Source organism: Dermacentor silvarum, chromosome 4 (genome assembly GCF_013339745.2).
Source record: "Dermacentor silvarum isolate Dsil-2018 chromosome 4, BIME_Dsil_1.4, whole genome shotgun sequence".
In the NCBI taxonomy this organism is placed as follows: Eukaryota; Metazoa; Arthropoda; class Arachnida; order Ixodida; family Ixodidae; genus Dermacentor; species Dermacentor silvarum.
The window spans coordinates 50,803,449-50,821,131 of NC_051157.2; the positions used below are offsets into that span (position 1 = coordinate 50,803,449).

Consider the following 17,683-nt stretch of genomic DNA (forward strand, 5'->3'; position numbering starts at 1 on the left):
CGCCCTGCTCACTTACAGTCAGCCGACCGCGCGCCTGGGTAGGCGCTCCCCTATTTGCGTGGCTACGCTTCTGCGAAAGCCAGAAAACAAATAGATAAGATAGTAAAATAAATCCCGGTGTGAGCAGGAGGAGCGCGTGGTGAGGCGCTCCGGAGGCGAAGCTGCAGGGGATGCCGCGAGCCTGTGGTTCTGCGCACCGCTCGTTTAAAGCTCCGGTGGTCCCAGCGGCTGTCGAGGCTTTTACGGCGCGAGCCCGTCCTTTACGGCAGGTGGTCTTGCGCCTAACGAAGTGCGTCTCGCTCAGCTCCAGCGCGCAGCGTTTACGGGTGTTGGTCCGCAACGACCGCGCTGACGCCATTAAGGCGGCTCCCCGACGCTGTCGCTCCGTTCAGGGCCAAAAGGCGGATATGTACGTACTTCCGCAGCCTGCACACTATACACGCTCGGGTCACCTTTTTCTTTTTCTTTTTTTTTTTTTTCACCGCGTGACTCCATTAATTTTTTTTACGCTTAACTTAGCGAGTTCCGCGTTGGCCCAAGATGATCTGCACATGTCGTGACCTTTCAATCTTTAGGCAGTTGAGTGGCCCCTTTTCGTTCCCCTTACTTATTTACTTCACTAGAGTGAGCACTTATGAAGTGACAACCACATGGAAGGCGCATCTGTGACGTATCTTAGGCGTCCTGAAGCCCGAAGTCGGCGCGTAGATTTTGGACCTGACCATATCCGCTCCATGATGCCGGCCAAAGTCTGCACCATTATAGGTTAAGGACTAAAGCGGGAGACCCGTGGCCTTAGCATTTAGGCCACGTTGGCAGCGTGGATATTGCGAAATCTGTAATCGACACACTAACCCCAGGTGACGCCAATCCGAAAGAAAGTGACGTAAATTGTTTCCACGTGGTTGTCGATTACCTGTAACCAACTCTCGTTATTCAGGCATGCGCATTGACTCACGCCCTTCCTTGACTCTACGCACGGAGGCTGGAGCATGATGAATAATCGTCAGCGATTCCTGCAAGCCCTTGCTTGAGAAACACTGTCCGAATTCCGTGTCTCTCAGTCGTAAAAAGGTTCCTTACATACGAAAACATAGAGCAGGTGCAACCGAGGAACGTTACTGAAGCGCATGTATATAGTCGCAGTTTAGGCGGCAGCGCCCTCCTCTCGACAGTGTCGAGTAAAGGAGCGTCGAATTGAGGCGTGTTTCTGAAGACGACCTCAAAGGACGCATGGCAAACTTGCCAAGCCTGTAGGCTAATATCTCAATTTAACAAACTCTGTCTCTCTCTCTTCTTCTCTCAAGTCCACGCATTTTCGAGAACGACCGGAATCTGGTGTTTTGGAGGGACGAGATAGAGAGAAAAAAAATGTAAGGATGAAAAAAAGTAACAAACTACCAGTAGCAAACCTATGAAGCTGTTGTGGAGGTGCCCCTCGGAAACCCCATAGGTGTTGCCTTTTTATGAGCACTTCATTCAATACGGCCGTGCCGTTGAGCGCCCTGCGGGGACCCTATAATGGAAATTTAGTGGCGAGCATACAGCGCTGCGTGAAGTAGGCCTTGGAGATATCCACCGGCAGACCTGACGGGATTTTTTTTTTTTTTTTTTGCGGTTCCTCTCCTATTCTTTCTGGTCCCTTATGTAGGGTCTAACCCATAGCAACAAATGTGTTGGGAATACGCGCGCAGCGATTGAACTTCAAAAAATGTATCCGTCAAACTGTAGTGTGCGCGTGTACCTGGAACGCTTATTTATGCGCGGAGCTATCATTTTCTTGCAGTAATCAACGCAATGTACCGCGAAAAAAGGCATCGAGCGCTCACATCATTGCTTACTCTTTTGCTGCCTTTCATTCAAAACGCTGCTCGTCGGGCGGGGGATTGAATTACGTCCGCTGAATTTCGATTTCGAAACGGCTGCTTTACTGCGCGCCCGAAGGGTGGAATAATAGCGGCGAGCACGGCGTTGAAAGAGAGCGTATCCGCGTTGGGCGCCCGCGTTGTTTACGCGAATGCTACCGCTTAGTTCATTCAAAGAACTAAAAAAAAAAAAAAAAAGAAAAAGACGAGAAAACGTCTAATGAGACAGCGCAGTCTCTCAGTTTTGTGAATTGCGCTCGATATCTGTGCTATGCCCCATTACCAGCAAGACGAGGTGCGCCAGCCTGTATTATTATCACTGTCACTACGTCTACTGCCGTGCTATATAGTTCGTCTGATCGATGCGCATTGAACATTATATGCTCAGCATCGAAAAAAAAATGATTGCAAGCTACATTGTATGCTCTAAACAAACGGCCGCTCTCATTGAATATATATATATATATATATATATATATATAGGGGCCGTTTCCAACAGCTGAAAGGCAAAAGCGCGCAGTTAGCGTCTTAAATTAATTTTTGGAAGCAGCAAGAGTCGCAGATTAAGCTAGACCGTTGTAACATGTTTTCCGTAAATTATGTTCCGCGGTTATGCGCTGCAGTTACGAAGTGCCGGCCTCTTGATCTCAATTTTATTACAACCTGTGGTGTAACCTTGTATTGTATTGCAGACTGCGCTTTCTTGAAGTCCAAATAGAACTGAGAGTGCCTGCTCTATATTATTAAATGACATTACTTGCTGTGCAAATGTTTTGCGTTGTGTCACAAAATTTGATAATTTGAGTTTTACGTGACCTCTGCGTTACCGCTTTCGGAACAATATTTACCTCTTATGTTGGTATTTTATCTCGTTTGTGTGTTTCTTGTAGCCGGGCTATTTTTGATTTGCACTGTTTGCCTATAATAGAAGGAGTAGTGGGCATTACCTATAATACCAACTTCAGCTACACACAAATTTAATAAAATTTTTTTTAAATGTTTGAAAAGGCAAAGAAAAAATGCTGCCTGCATGTCGGCGTGACGCTGCAGATATTTCTTGGTTTTGTTATTTCCTTCCGTTCAAATCGTTCCTTCATTCTTCTGCATCGGATGTTACAATCACCTAATATAGTAAGAAACCTTCCCCAGCAGAACAGTGGGGAGGGAGAACTGCTCGATTCAGAAATCATCGCGTTTACTGAGCACAAAATAAGCGATATCTCCGAGCGTGACTCGCTCGCGAATCCTTTCTGCTCTTTACTTGAGACCTTGACTTCTTCCTCAAGGCTTCCCGAAGTCTCACTTAACCTTAGCCCCGCGTTGAGCGCCATTCTTCCTCGGAGTCACTTCGTGCAGCCTTGCCCGGAGAAGCGAGAGCTAGACGCTCGCGGGACGCCCGAGTGTTGCGTCTTTTCGTGACTCGACGTCGTTGTCGCCCACGCGCCCTTTCTACCGCTTCCTCCCGCCAGAGCAGCGTGCGCTTTTCCATTTGGCCCGGCTATTCTATCGCAGTGCCCTTCCGCATTGCAACTCATTGTCGATCGCGCGAGAGAAACGCGCAATCGATCGCTCTTGAGGTCGCCGCCGCAGTCTCCTTGGCGTTCGAGTATTCATTAGCAAATCCTGGTGTTCGTGAGGCGAGGCGCCGAATTAAGCGCCTCACGCGAGGCGCTGCCCGACGCCACCTTGTCCAAAAGTTAGTTCTTCGTATAGCTATTACGCAACGTCCGTCAGCCCGCTTCCGTGTACAGTGCCGGAAAAGGCACCGCACACTCAGCCCTGGCGTTAAGGATGGCAACTTTATGTGACGTCAGATGGTCCAGAAACATAGGCTCGCCGCGGAGCTGCTGGTTCTTAGCGTGTAAACGCATTTACGTTGGTCCATTTCAAATGGCTGGTGGAATCGTACGTACACGCATACACAAACACACTCACGCATGCCTGCGTGAACGCGCACTGGAGCATCACTTGGTGAAGTATTTGTCAAAAGAACCAAACGCAGAATCAGTCGGTGTGTAGTCTGGTCACTGGGTGCACCGTCGCCGAAGACCTGCGACACTAAGTCGCTGTGAATGAGCGACTGAGTACATAATGCAGCATAGAAAACTGGGTATATACCTATAGGTGTATGATACGATGGCAACTCCAGCAAAACAAACAAAGAAAAGAAAGAAAACAAAGTGGAACACGAGGACCAGCAGTGTCAATGACGGTATGACGCTGGTTTATAGATTTCCTATACCGACTTCTCGTCTTTGTTTCTGTTTTCTGTTCTTTGGTGTCACCATCGAGTTCTCTTTGTCGTACCTAACTCGACGATCTAAGTGAAGCTGGAGATGAAGTGTATGTTTAGCCATCACAGGCAGTATACAACCGCATTACGTATGAGCCGAGGAAATTCTCCTTGCCGGCCCTATTTGTCTTTGCTACTACGCTTGGGCAATAAGCGCTAATCGTGCGATTAAAGCAAAGTGGCAGTGAGTGCGTACGCGTGCGTGCGTTCACCGGAGATCGGTATTCGCGTCAGTGCTCTGAAGGCTACGCCCGCTGAAAAATGTACCGAATTTATATTCTTCTACATGGCTATCACGCTCGATAAGTGAATTTGACAACGGCCATAATGCAAGCGGGGCCTACGCGTGCGTCACGCGGTTGCGACGAGCAGATCGAAATGCCTACTGCAGGCACGCCACAGGCAGAAATGTATTCTATTTAAAAGCCGCCCAAACAAAGTACTGCCCCTTCCCCCTTTCCCACCCAGCACTCATCGACCTCGACCATGTGTCGCTGTCGTGGATGGCCTCCGCTAATGCAATATTAAAAAAAATGCAGGAGATAGCTCTGCCTTCTCTCGTTCCCTTTTCTTCCTTTTTCTTTTCACTAAACGGTTATGCCGCAAGAAAATGCTCGAACAGTAGAGGGAGAGTAAACATTACCGTATACAGTCAGTCCCGGCGTTTGAGTGGTTTTTTTTTCTTCCTCACTCGGCACGTCGTGAACGATTGCACCCCTCACGAAGCAACAGAAGAGGTAGCTACTGTTTACAGAAAGAAGGGAAACAAAGCAAGAGCGCCGCACTATACACTTTGACCATTTTTCACTTGAGCCCAGATACTGCATTTGTGTTTCCTGTAGGTCGGTCGGTCGGTCGGTCGTATTCTTTGTTCTGGTGGCTCATTTAATCCGCTGCATTAGGGCATGTCGCAACAGACGATCCGGCAAAGCAGTTGTCGCATTAAACCAGTGTCCGAGCGCTTTTGCATACTAAAGACGTTATTACTGCGTGGCAGATATAATAAACTTTAATAAAGCATACCCTTTTGTCTGAAGCTTTCGGTTTGCACACATTAGAGACGTGGCTTTCGCATGCATGCTAGAAAATATTGTAGCAATGTTCTATACCTACTTGGACCATCAACAAATGTTCTGACAAGACCGATATTTGACTAGTGTTTCTTAGTGTAGAAGATGATGGCGACATACCGCAATGTTGAAAAGCGACGACACTGTCACCGAGTACAAGTAATCGAATAAACTCTCGCGTGGTTAGTAGATCTGGGGGAAGAGAGAGAGAAGTAAAAAAAGGAACTGCAGTAAGGTTAACCAGGCTGAGCTAGGTTGACTCTCCTGCCCCGAGGAAGAGGGAAAGGGAACTGAAAGATGAGAAGGAGAGAAGTTCGCAGTATTCATGCGCACACACGCAATGAAGCGTTCAAAAGGTCAGTTCGTCACAAGCGGTCATACAGACCGGTGCAACTCAAAAAACACAGCAGCGAAATTACGGGCCCGGAAATATCCCAGTGCACGAAAGAAAATCGAGAACAGAGAGATATTGAGGGATATGCGGGTAGCTTAATTGAAAGCACTGTCGTGAAGCGGTCGTGATGATATTGTCACGGTACAACGCCGAGAGAGGACAGGGAGACGTTCTTCAAGAACAGCAGGACGACCTGTTTAAGCAAAACGGAACAGAGACACGTCTTCTTCGTCGTTAGCCAAAAACCCACTGACCCACTAGACGGAGTCCGTTAATGTACCCATCGTCGTTGTCGTCTACCTAGAGCACACGCGTCATTTGTCCCTCCTTAGAAGAGCATCGTCCCGATGCTATACCAGAAATGCCACTTGCGGAAGTGAGGGTCTCTCGCAAAGTCATTCGCTCACATACGGCTTCATGCGTACAACATGCACAAGTTCAGGACGGTGCGGGCGGCGCCTCGTACAGTTAGGGCTATCGGGGACGACCTCGTAGGTGACATCACTGAGTCGCCGCAATACCCGATATGGGCCGAAGTATCGCCTTAACAGCTTTTCGGAGAGGCCTCGTTTCCGTATGGGTGTCCAAACCCACACTCTGTCGCCGACTTCATAGCTTACGGTTCTACGGTGGGCATCATAGCGGCCTGCGTCGTAGTCTTGCTGCTGGCAGATCCGCACACGCGCGAGCTGCCGAGCCTCTTCGGCACGTTGCGTGAAGACATCGGCGTCCGTTTCGGTGTCGTCAAATTCGTGTGGAAGCATTGCATCCAACATCGTTCGTACATCTCGGCCATGAACAAGGGTGAACGGAGTCATGCGCGTCGTCTCTTGTTTCGCCGTGTTGTATGCAAACGTGATATAAGGGAGGATGTCATCCCAATTTTTATGTTCGACATCCACGTACATTGAAAGCATGTCTTCAATTGTTTTGTTAAGGCGCTCTGTCAGTCCGTTGGTTTGTGGATGGTAGGCGGTCGACTTCCGATGAGCTGTTCCACTTAGCAGCAAGACGTGATCTAAAAGTGCAGCCGTGAATGCGGTTCCTCTGTCGGTAATTACGACGCTTGGGGCTCCGTGTCGCAACACAACATTTTCAATGAAAAAGCGCGCCACCTCGGCCGCTGTGCCTTTCTGGATGGCCTTTGTTTCAGCGTAACGTGTCAGATAGTCGGTTGCGACGAGAACAAAGCGATTCCCTGCAGTGGAAGTAGGAAGTGGGCCCAAGATATCCATTCCAATTTGATCAAATGGTGTTCGAGGAACCTGGACAGGTTGTAGGAGGCCGGCTGGTTTCGTCGGAGGTGACTTGCGCCTCTGGCAGTCAAGACAAGAGCGAACGTGATGTTTCACGGCCGTGGTAAGTCTCGGCCAGTAGTAGCTTTGCCGCACTCTGCCCAATGTTCGCGTGTAGCCTAAGTGACCAGAAGTCATCTCGTTGTGACAAGCTTGAAGTACTTCCGAACGAAGAGCTGCAGGAATGACGAGCAGGTAGGGGGACCCGGTAGAAGAAAAGTTTCTTTTGTAAAGGACTTTGGCCCGTAAACAAAACGACGACAGTCCTCTGGCGAAAACTCTAGGTGCTTTCGCAGACCTTCCTTCTAAGTAGGTGATGAGTGCAAGCAACTCAGGGTCGTCCCGTTGTTGTTGAGCGATGGCGGCTGTGTCCAGAACACAAAGAAATGCTGTATCGTCTTCTTCGAGTGGAGAAGCCGACTCTATCGGCGATCGAGACAGGCAGTCAGCATCCGTATGTCGCTTCCCCGACTTGTACATGACCGTCATGTCAAACTCTTGCAGCCTTAGGCTCCAACGTGCCAATCGTCCGGACGGATCTTTAAGGTTCGTCAACCAACACAGTGAATGGTGGTCGCTGATAACTTTGAAAGGGCGGCCGTACAAATATGGGCGAAATTTCATAACCGCCCATACCACCGCGAGGCATTCTTTCTCAGTTGTGGAATAATTAGCCTCTGTGCGTGAGAGTGTGCGGCTTGCGTAGGCAATCACTCTTTCCATGTCCTCCTGCCGCTGTACAAGAACAGCTCCCAAGCCAACATTGCTGGCATCCGTGTGGAGCAATGTAGGAGCGGTCTCATCAAAGTGGGCAAGCACTGGAGGTGTCTGGAGACGTTGCCGCAAGATGTTAAATGCACCTTGCTCTTCATCACCCCATACAAAAGGAGCATCGTCTCTCGTGAGGCGGGTTAACGGCGACGCAATGCGAGCAAAGTCTGCAATAAACCGCCGGTAATAAGCGCAGAGGCCGAGGAACCGCCGGACAGCCTTTTTGTCGGATGGTACGGGAAACTGTGCGACGGCGCTAATTTTTGCAGGATCTGGGCGGACACCGGCGTGGCTGACGACGTGACCAAGAAACTGTAGTTCCGCAAAGCCAAAGTGGCACTTCTCCGGTTTCAGCGTGAGGCCGGCGGATCTTATGGACTGCAGAACTGCTTCAAGCCGTTCGAGGTGTTCTTTAAACGTTGCGGAAAACACGATGACGTCGTCGAGGTACACTAAGCAGGTTTTCCACTTCAGACCGGAAAGCACAGTATCCATGAGGCGTTGGAACGTAGCAGGCGCAGAGCACAAGCCGAAAGGTAAAACCTTAAATCGTACAAGGCCGTCTGGGGTCACAAAAGCAGTTTTTTCACGGTCTTGGGGTCTACCTCGATTTGCCAATAGCCGCTTTTTAAGTCCATGGAAGAGAAGTAACGTGCGTGTCGAAGCCTGTCGAGGGAATCGTCGATACGGGGTAGCGGGTACACGTCTTTCTTCGTCACTTGATTTAGTTTTCGGTAGTCCACACAGAAACGCAAGCTGCCGTCTTTTTTCTTGACCAGAACTACAGGCGATGCCCAGGGACTCGTTGATGGTTGGATCACGTCGTCTTCAAGCATTTTTGTCACCTGTTGTTGTATGGCTTCACGTTCTCTGGGTGCCACACGATAAGGATTTTGGTGAATGGGTCTCGCCGTATCCTCTGTAATTATTCGGTGCTTTGTTAGAGGCGTCCGACCAACTCTTGAAGTCGACGCAAAGCAGTCGACGAACTGGGCCAATAGCGTAAGAAGCTGTTCTCGTTCGTGCGGCGGCAAAACAGTGCTGACGTCAAGTGCGGGAGCTGGGTCTTGTGTAGGCGCTTCTTCGAGTAGCGAACAGCAGCCGCGAACATCCGCAACACCGTCAAAATAAGCCACAGCCGTGCCTTTTGGAAGGTGCCGTCTCTCTGTGCTAAAATTTGTTAGCAAGAGGTTCGTGCGCCCGTCAGTGACATTGACAATTCCTCGTGCGACCGAGATACCGTGACTAAACAACAAAACGGTTATTTGATCGGCAATTCCTTCGCAATGAAACGGCACGTCACAGGCCACCGAAACAAGAATACATGACCGAGGTGGGATTACGACGTCATCTTCTGTTAAACGAAAGGCATTGTGTTGCGGCGATAAGTAATGGATTAAACCAGGGCTCTTATAAAACGTCACCATGCGGTCTGGAATGTTAATTACGGCGCCGTATTCCCTTAGGAAATCCATTCCAAGAATCAAATCTTTACAGCACGCAGGAAGAACGATGAAAGCGGCCACGAAAGAAGAATCTCCAATATTAATTCTTGCAGTACATCTTCCAGTAGGCATCAGTAATTGGCCGCCTGCCGTCCTTATGTGAGGTCCCGTCCATGGCGTCTTCACTTTCTTCAGGCGGAGGGCGAGTTCCTGACTTATTATAGAGAAGTCAGCACCAGTGTCGACTAATGCTGTCACTGGCTGCCCATCCACAAAAACATCAAGGTCGGCACTCACAATTTCCTCGGGGTCGGTGGTTATCGGCTGCTCGGCGTTCGGCAGCGGGCGAGTTGGGGGCTTTTTATTGTCTTGCGGCGGGCCTGCAACCTTACCCCCAGAGGTCGCCGCCTTCAGTTTCCCCGGCGGGGGCTGGGCGACCTTCGTCCTTGAAAGTTAGCAAAAGTACGTCCAGCAGGCATCTGGCGTGGAGGGGTAGGAGAGCGCGACCGATGGCCGAAATCAGTCCGATCATTCGGCACGGATTCGTCATTCGGGTGCGCTATGGGAGGTCCCCGAGAAGCAGCGTCGTCGCGGCGTAGCAGGGAGTCGCCATCTGCACGTCGACCATCAGACCACGGACGAAGAGGTCGAAAGGATGTGTCGCGATGCCAGCAATGGCGCGAAATATGGCCGGCGCCCCCGCAGTTAAAACAGAGAGGGCGGTTATCGGCGGTGCGCCACGCGTCGGATCTCCGAAATTGTGGCCGTCTCGAAGGGTCGTTTTGCGGTGTGGTCCAAGGCGCGGCGAATGACGGCTGGCGGTAGGACTGCATCGGCATCACGGGTGCGTGCCGCAATGCCTCCTCTTGCGGCGGCGACCAAGGAGCGGCTCTCGGAGGCTGGTTGTACGGGGGTGTGGTTGTAACGGGTGGGGAACATCGGACAGCGGCGGCGTAACTCATGGGACGCTGGTGGTCGGGAAGATCGGCGGCCGGTAACGCCTGCCTGATTTCGTCGCGTACCACTTCGGCGATTGACGCGACGGGGCTATCCAGTGTCGATGTCAGGATCCGGTGAACTTCTTCTCTGACGATCTCTCTTATCATTTCACGCAAGGAGCTCTGATACTGTGGAGTCAATGCGGCGGCATTGATTGCGGTGCTGGTGGACAGACGATCGTACTGCCTGCATCGTTGATGAAGGGCCCGCTCAATAGCCGTAGCCTCCTTGATAAAATCAGCGACGGTGACGGGTGGATTGCGCACAAGCCCCGCGAACAACTGCTCTTTTACATCTCGCATGAGGTAGCGTAACTTCCTATCCTCGGTCATGTTCGGGTCGGCTCTACGAAAGAGACGGGCCATGTCTTCGGCGAACATTGTGACCGACTCATTGGGTTGTTGCACCCGTAGCTCCATCAACTGTTGGGCGCGGTCGCGTCGGTCGGCACTTGCAAACGTATCGGTGATTTTCTGCCGAAAGTCATGCCATGTCGATAGGCTAGCTTCGCGGTTCTCATACCAAGTACGGCCACTGTCGTCAAGCGCGAAATAGACGTGGGAGAGCTTTTGCTGCTCAGTCCACTGGTTAATCTGGGCGACGCGCTCGTACTTGTCGAGCCAGTCTTCAATGTCTTCGAACGCTGCACCGCGATAGCGATCGGGAACCAGCGGATGAAGAACAGTTACCTGTTGTTGACTGGGAGACTGGCTGCATTGGGGTGCTTGCGGTGGGCTCGTTTCGGCCATTGCCAGATGTGTGGAGCTCCTGGAAAGATGTGGTTGAAGAGGGGAGAACTCCGGGGCGAGGCCTAGCAGTCGACGACTGAAGCGGTGCACGGGGGTCGTAACTGGTGACAATGCGTCCGGGCTAGATGAACGACTCCCAGAAGGAGTCCGTAGCATCAGGCGTGGTCAATATACCCAGCACCTCCACCACTGTCACGGTACAACGCCGAGAGAGGACAGGGAGACGTTCTTCAAGAACAGCAGGACGACCTGTTTAAGCAAAACGGAAGCAGAGACACGTCTTCTTCGTCGTTAGCCAAAAACCCACTGACCCACTAGACGGAGTCCGTTAATGTACCCATCGTCGTTGTCGTCTACCTAGAGCACACGCGTCAATATGAAAGTGTGAGGCCACTCCCACGGAATGGAGTTTCAAACACCCCGTTGGAGCTATGTATACACGTACATATACGTGTGGTCGCATACTCGCGCAGCCACTGTGCGCGTACGTTCCGCGCCGGGCGATGCATATGCAGCCAGAGACATGTGCCGCATTCTGGTCGATCAGTCGCGGTGGCCCGTGTCTTGTGGGCCGCTCGTTCCATCCGAAACGCCGGCCGATGCGCCTCGGAAAAGCGGTATTCGGAGGAGTATTTCGCGAGCCGCGCTGCCGCCGCCAGCCGCACCTTCCTTTCGTTCAAGGCCCGACGTACAGGTCTTGGGAAAGAGCGCGCGAAAGCTACAGCACATGCCACGCCACTTTGACACACTCTGCAGTTTCGCGAGATTCTCACTCGCTCTCTCTGCTCCTTCCTCTTCCTTTTGACGAGTCTGTTTTTTTTTTGTTGTTGTTTTTTTTATTGCGATAAAGACTTGCCGTCTGCTTGAGCACGGAGTGAAGCGTGCGTCATGTAAATACGGCGTCGGGAAAATGACACGATGACAATCGCGAGATAATTAACAACGCGCTTCGCCCTCTGGAATGCGGACTACGCGCGTGCATGGGCTGCGACAAGAGGTGTATAAAGATAGCTGTCAGCACTGCTCGAATCACAAGTCTGGAACAAGTCCAACGGCACGAATTCACAAAGCAGTCTGCTCCGCGGTATCTGTTCGTATAAGAACAGACACTGGCCAATTTTCGATATATGACACGTATATCATTAGCGAAGGTGTCCGACCAAAAGTAAATATACTCCTTGCGAATAGGAAAACCTTGCGAATTCGTCTCTATAGCTGTAAACCAGCTATCGACTATAGCACTGTTTTCCGCGCAAGATCCGCAAAATAAGGCGATGCTATATTGTCAGTTGTAGTTCCTACACTCAACTGACGCTACTGTTCGTCACGCGTTTCGTCAAATGACCCCCTTCGGCCACTCGTGACAGGCAACTAATTATTAGCCAAGGCGGCCGGCAAATGACGAATCGTCCCGAGAACAACTTCGTCAATTAGGCGCTATAGGAGACGAATTTTCGATACCTTTCGTTCGTAAGAACTGTTTCTCGTTGGCCAACTTGCTTGACTAATAATATATAGGATATCACGATTGGTCACCACCTGTTCTCACAAACTACTTTACCAGGAGAACTGGGCCTCGCTTTTGTAGCGATGCCTTTCGCTTGATTCTATTCTATGTACCACTCTTATCACCCGCCGTTCTCGGCTGGCTGATCCCATTGATAACGCGGGCGCAGCGTCGCGCTCTGACCAGTGACAAAGCGCGAAAAGGAATAGCATAGGAAAAGATATCGCTATAACGTAGCGATGCCTCGAAGCGTATTTTGCAATTTGGTAGTAGTTCCTGGTTCCTTTCATTTATCGTGCTTCTTTTTAATCCCCCGTCTTACCACGTAGGCGATGCCGGTAATAAGAGTGGCACAGCGGTGTCCAAAGCAATGCAATTGAAGTTTCAGAAGAATGGAAAGATGAAATGAATCGTTGCAAGAGACGGCCTCTTTTATTTAGAGGATATATAATTGATAGAGTTTAACATCGAAAAGCAACACTTATGCTATGAGAGAGGCCGTGGTTGAGCGCTCATAATTAATTTCGCCCACCTAGGGTATAACGTTCACTCGGAGCTCAATAAACGAATGCTTTATTTTTATTATCTTTTATTCCGGCCCTATAAGAATGCGGTTGCCGCTTGCGGGAATCCAAACCGCAATCTCGTGCTGCGTAGTAAGATGCCACGGCTACCGCATCGCTCGGGCAGGTCATTTTTAAAGAGACTTTATAACAACTCTCGCTAGCATATAGCTAATATATTTCCTTGCTCCTGTCATACTCGCAATCCCTCATATTTCGTCATTACAAACGCACTCGCTCTGCCCTGATGCAGCGCACGCGACGCTTCCGATAGGTGGATATTCACGAAGAACGATGTCTTTCTGGTCGTCCTTAATTTATTTTTCGTAGACAAGCCGGCTATGAATCATTGGCGGGTTTGTTTGGGGCGTTCAAACAGGTTCGTGAATAGCGCCTTCCGTATTCGGCGAAGGGACAGCCAATATCTCGACGTCGTATGAAAGGAACGAGCGATTACAAACGACTTAACCAAAACAACAACGAAAAAAAGAGGACGAGTCCTAATTTTGCAGTTGCTCTCCATATGAACCACAGATAGCAGGAATGGTAGAGAGATTGATCAATTTCAGACCCCTGCGTTTGCCCGTAGCCGGTCTTAAAACTACTTATGCACGTAGTGGACAATAAGGATCGTTAAAAGAAAGTTGCCGAGGGAATAATCGATTTCGACATCTTCATACAGAACTAGACGTGCAGAACTAGTCGCGCTGTTTTCCCTCGCCCTTATTATTCCCTTGTGCAATGAGAGAGTAGAATAAGCAGTCAGCCAAGGTCATTTCTGAATATGCAGAGCGCCATGTAGTGCTTGCGATGTATGAAGCTTTCTCTTTTAATATAAGTCACGATTCGGACATGATACTCACTGGAAAAAAAACGAAAAAGAAAGGCTGAAAAAATAACTATACACAAGGGCGAGGCTTCGGACATCCTGTTCACATTCTGCTTCGCTTCGGCCGACCTCGCTCGAGCTGCGAGCTCCCTAGCTGGGCGATCATGCTGCTGTTGACGTCGTTGGTCTCAGCCGCGGACAATGACGACAGAGCGCATTAGGAACGCGCCGCCAGACCCCAGTAGTGGCAGATTCGCTGCATTTCACATTGCGCCGCGTTCGTAATACGAGTTGGCCGCCCCAGAAGCAGTGCGTAAGTGTCTCTCTACTGCTCAGCGCCAGATGAGAGTAAATAAAAAAAAAAATAAAAGGACAAAAAAAATCAATGTGGATGAAATTGGCAAACATTACACTATATAGCGCCATAGGGTACAGCGTAATGAAGCCCACGTGTCGTTGACCACTGCGAAAGTGGCGCAATCGTCGCTGTTACGAAGTCTGCCTCCCTAGCTCCGGGCTATTTGCCTTCAAACTTTTAAGCTTCGGGCGTCTGTTTCCGAAACACCGCGAGTGGACTGCGCTGCTTCCAAAAACGAGCTTTTCTCTTCATTACTTTTTTTTTCAATCTCTCGAAAGTTTGCGACAGGAAAGGAAGGAAGGAAAGATGTCAGCACAAGGGAAGTCTATCTACCGCACTTATGCCTTTGTGTAGTTTCTTTCGCACACCACCAGTGACTTGAAAGAGCAGTAAGCTTACCAAATGAATCCCGAACAATAGTACAGAGTCTTCGAGAGTTTCAGAGGTCGGCAGTTGAGGCAGTTCACCAATCTTTTAATCGTTTTTCCTCGAAGGCCTTTTTGCATACCAGAGTGTCTGAATATACAAAGCCAGTCAAGAGAGGGCGCTGCTGCTTAACCGATGACGCGGCACTTCTCGAGAAGGCTGTAGCGGGCAATTTATTCTTCGTTTAGGCGCACAGGCAAGACCGTCGACGCCAGGCTCCTGCAGCGCGCAATCCAACGACAATGCACACTGCGGGGCAACCAATTCTGAGAACGCGTCAGACGCCGTCGAAGCGAGTCGAAAAGGGCGCCGACTTTTTAAAAGTGTTCTAAGTGTCGAACGCTGTCACGCTGAGAGGGCGAGGAGGAAATAGGAAAGGGAGGGGGGGGCGAAGCAGAAAAGAATGCGGAGGCCGCTTTTAATTGAAGGCGCCAATCTCCACTGGCGGCTGCCTCTTTGGCGTTGCCTTCTCTTCCCCTCGGTTCCGGGCGCGGCGCGCTTAATATGCATGCGACGACAAGCGATCCGGGCGGCTGCTTGCGTGTGGCGAGAGCCGGCGGCCGATCTTTTGTCGACGTTGTTTGTTTTCAAAGTTTGCGGCGCTCCATATACCGGACGCACCGATGGCTTCGCGTGTGTATACCCGCGAAGCCACTGGCGCCCGCTCCCCTGTCTTCCGCTCGCCCCATGGCTTGCCCTATCCCCTTTGCTAAAGAAAGGCCTGCCCGTTGCCCAGCAGCTTGATAAGCCGACCTGTCAGACCTCCTGCTCACCTTGATTAGCTGCGCGCAACCTTTGCGTCCCACTTTGGACCTATGAGAAGAATGGTGGGACCCACGCCGCTCCTGATACAAAACAAAACCAAACAAAACAAGAGGCCTTGTTTTGGCTTTTGTTCGTTTCTTTCTTTCCCTTTCGTGCCTTTTCTTTTCTTTGGCTTGTGAAGAGACGAGTCTTCCTCTTTCCTTACTTTTCTTTTTCTTTAATTATGATGGTGCACGGGCCAAAAGAAAATGTCGCCGTGGGATAGACTGGTGTATAAAGTGCAAGAGAAAGCCCTCTTGTCTCTTTTAGTCCCCGCTCAATAAATAAATAAATAAAGGAACGCAAACGCGACCAAAGGATAAGCTCTTGTCTCATTTGTTGCGTAACAAAACCGCGTGAAGCTGTAGAATGCTGTATGACCAGAGACTGCGTCAACGTACGGTCAGTAATGCCGCCCATTACTACCACGTCAGTAAACCTCTAGTTATAATTACGCTATGATCTATTGCCGATCCACCAACTGGACAGTCTTATTTCGCAGAAAAGCTACATGTAGACGTGGAGCTCAGCGTCTGCGACAACTTGTGTTTATCTGTATCCGAATTCTCTTAGGTTGCTACCATGGAAGCGCGTCGGAAATGAAGGCAATGCCCTGGAGACACGCCAGCTGAGATTACTTTATAGCGAGGCGAGAGAAAATAAACATTCCGGTTAGCGCGGGCCGCCCGCTCAAGCTCATCCTCTCCCGCGCAGGCGCGCAAGCACGCGAGCACGCACGCTAAACACACACAAGCACGTATGTTTACAGCCCGCAACTGGCCTCCCCGCGGCTATCGTACGGACTCGCGCGTCGGGGTCGCCTCGCAGTGGGCATGGGTGAGTTAATGAGCGCAGAGGGCGACCACTTCCGTCACGTCGTTTCTAGTGCACGTCTCCGAGATCAACGTCTCGACAAGCAGCCCATCAAACAGGATATACACTTCCTTGTATCACTGCGGAATGTCTCTTTTCCCGCCGATGCGTGAGTATGTTTGATAGTTTCACGTGTTGCATCCTTGAATAACGCTGCCAGCGACGACCGAAGAACCTGAGCTACGCACTTTCGTGGTGGTTCAGTGACCTTCTATATTGCTGAGCACGAGGTCGCTGGTTCGACTCACGTTAGCGGCGGTCGCATTATGATAGCGCGGAATGCGGAAACGCTCGTCTACTTAGATTTACGTACGTGTTAACGACAAGACCGGGTCGTCGTCCGACAGAGCGCCCAATGCGGTGTCCCTCGTGGCCCGCGTCTTGCTCTGGGGCCCGTTACAATCTTCAATCGATCAACCGCTTTGAGCATTGGCGTAACGCAGGAAGGCCGTCATACATAATCAGAAGGCGACGCTGCAATGCCAGGTGATCGCCAGGCAAATGGAGTGTCTGCTTTAGATACTGGTTGCGATCTCTGCTGCGTGCTTTGGGCGACCCTCATCGTCATATTTTCGTGCGTACTGCGCGTCGCAAAAGTTATGAAGGAGCACGATTCTCTGACCAAAGCATACAGACTGCAGCGCAATCCTATAAAATCAGCGAGCGAACACAGTGGACTTGTATTAAGAAGCAGTAACATAAGAAGAACGCGGCTCATAAAGTTACACGAAACAATCAGATCCCCGGACCATCTCTCGTTTATTTTGCTGCCTATATGACACATTGCAACAGCCTTGTTGCCAAAACACGAGTCCCCAAGCACGAAGCATTGTATCTCGGTCGTCTACGGGCCAGTGACGTTTAATCAGCGCTTGCGCCACCGTCTGTTCCGCCTGAGTGGTTCGCTTGACGGCGGGCGGTGACGCGCGAATGATTTCATGCGAAAGGATACTGAGCATTCGCAGCATTACGAAAAAGTGCGGCTGAACCATTTAAAACCAAATTCACAGATGCCTCTTCTGCGATGACCTTTGGAAGAACCAGACTTCGTCTTGTAGAACACATTGGGGCCGATTACTGTTGAGCTCATGATACTGTTGAGCACGTATGATAGAACGCCAGTTTTTCATCTCACGTGCTCGTGTGTTTGTGCGTTCATCTAATAATTCGGCAGACATGTGACATGGCATTCCAGGCTGTCAGCCAGGTGAACATTCCAGTTTCTTATCAAAGCCAGAACTTTCGTCTGGATGTTCAGGGTTAAGATCGGTCTCGAACATGTATGCCTTGGGAGCGTATTCGAGTTTGGCAATGTCTGACTTTGGACGTTGGGTGACATCAGCGAATGGTCGGTCGCTCGAGTTACTTTTATTTCGCCAGAGCGGGGCCCTCGCTCTCCCGCTTCATTGCGACACAGAAATCTTGGCACTTTTCCGAGACTC

General features: G+C 50.4%; 1 protein-coding gene across 2 annotated transcripts in view; it reads left to right on the forward strand.

Moving 5' to 3' along the window:
• The window catches only part of LOC119450003 (serine/threonine-protein phosphatase with EF-hands 2-like), a 222,924-nt gene that overhangs the window by 61,589 nt on the left and 143,652 nt on the right, over window positions 1–17,683 (forward strand). The window contains exon 1 of one of the 2 annotated variants that reach the window (XM_037713333.2): window positions 16,101–16,350. The exons of the other annotated variant lie outside the window; for it this stretch is intronic. Coding sequence (XP_037569261.1) covers window positions 16,329–16,350 — 22 coding nt within the window. The 5' untranslated portion in view covers window positions 16,101–16,328. Of the gene's footprint in view, window positions 1–16,100; window positions 16,351–17,683 lie in introns of those variants that run through there. 2 annotated transcript variants of the gene reach the window in all.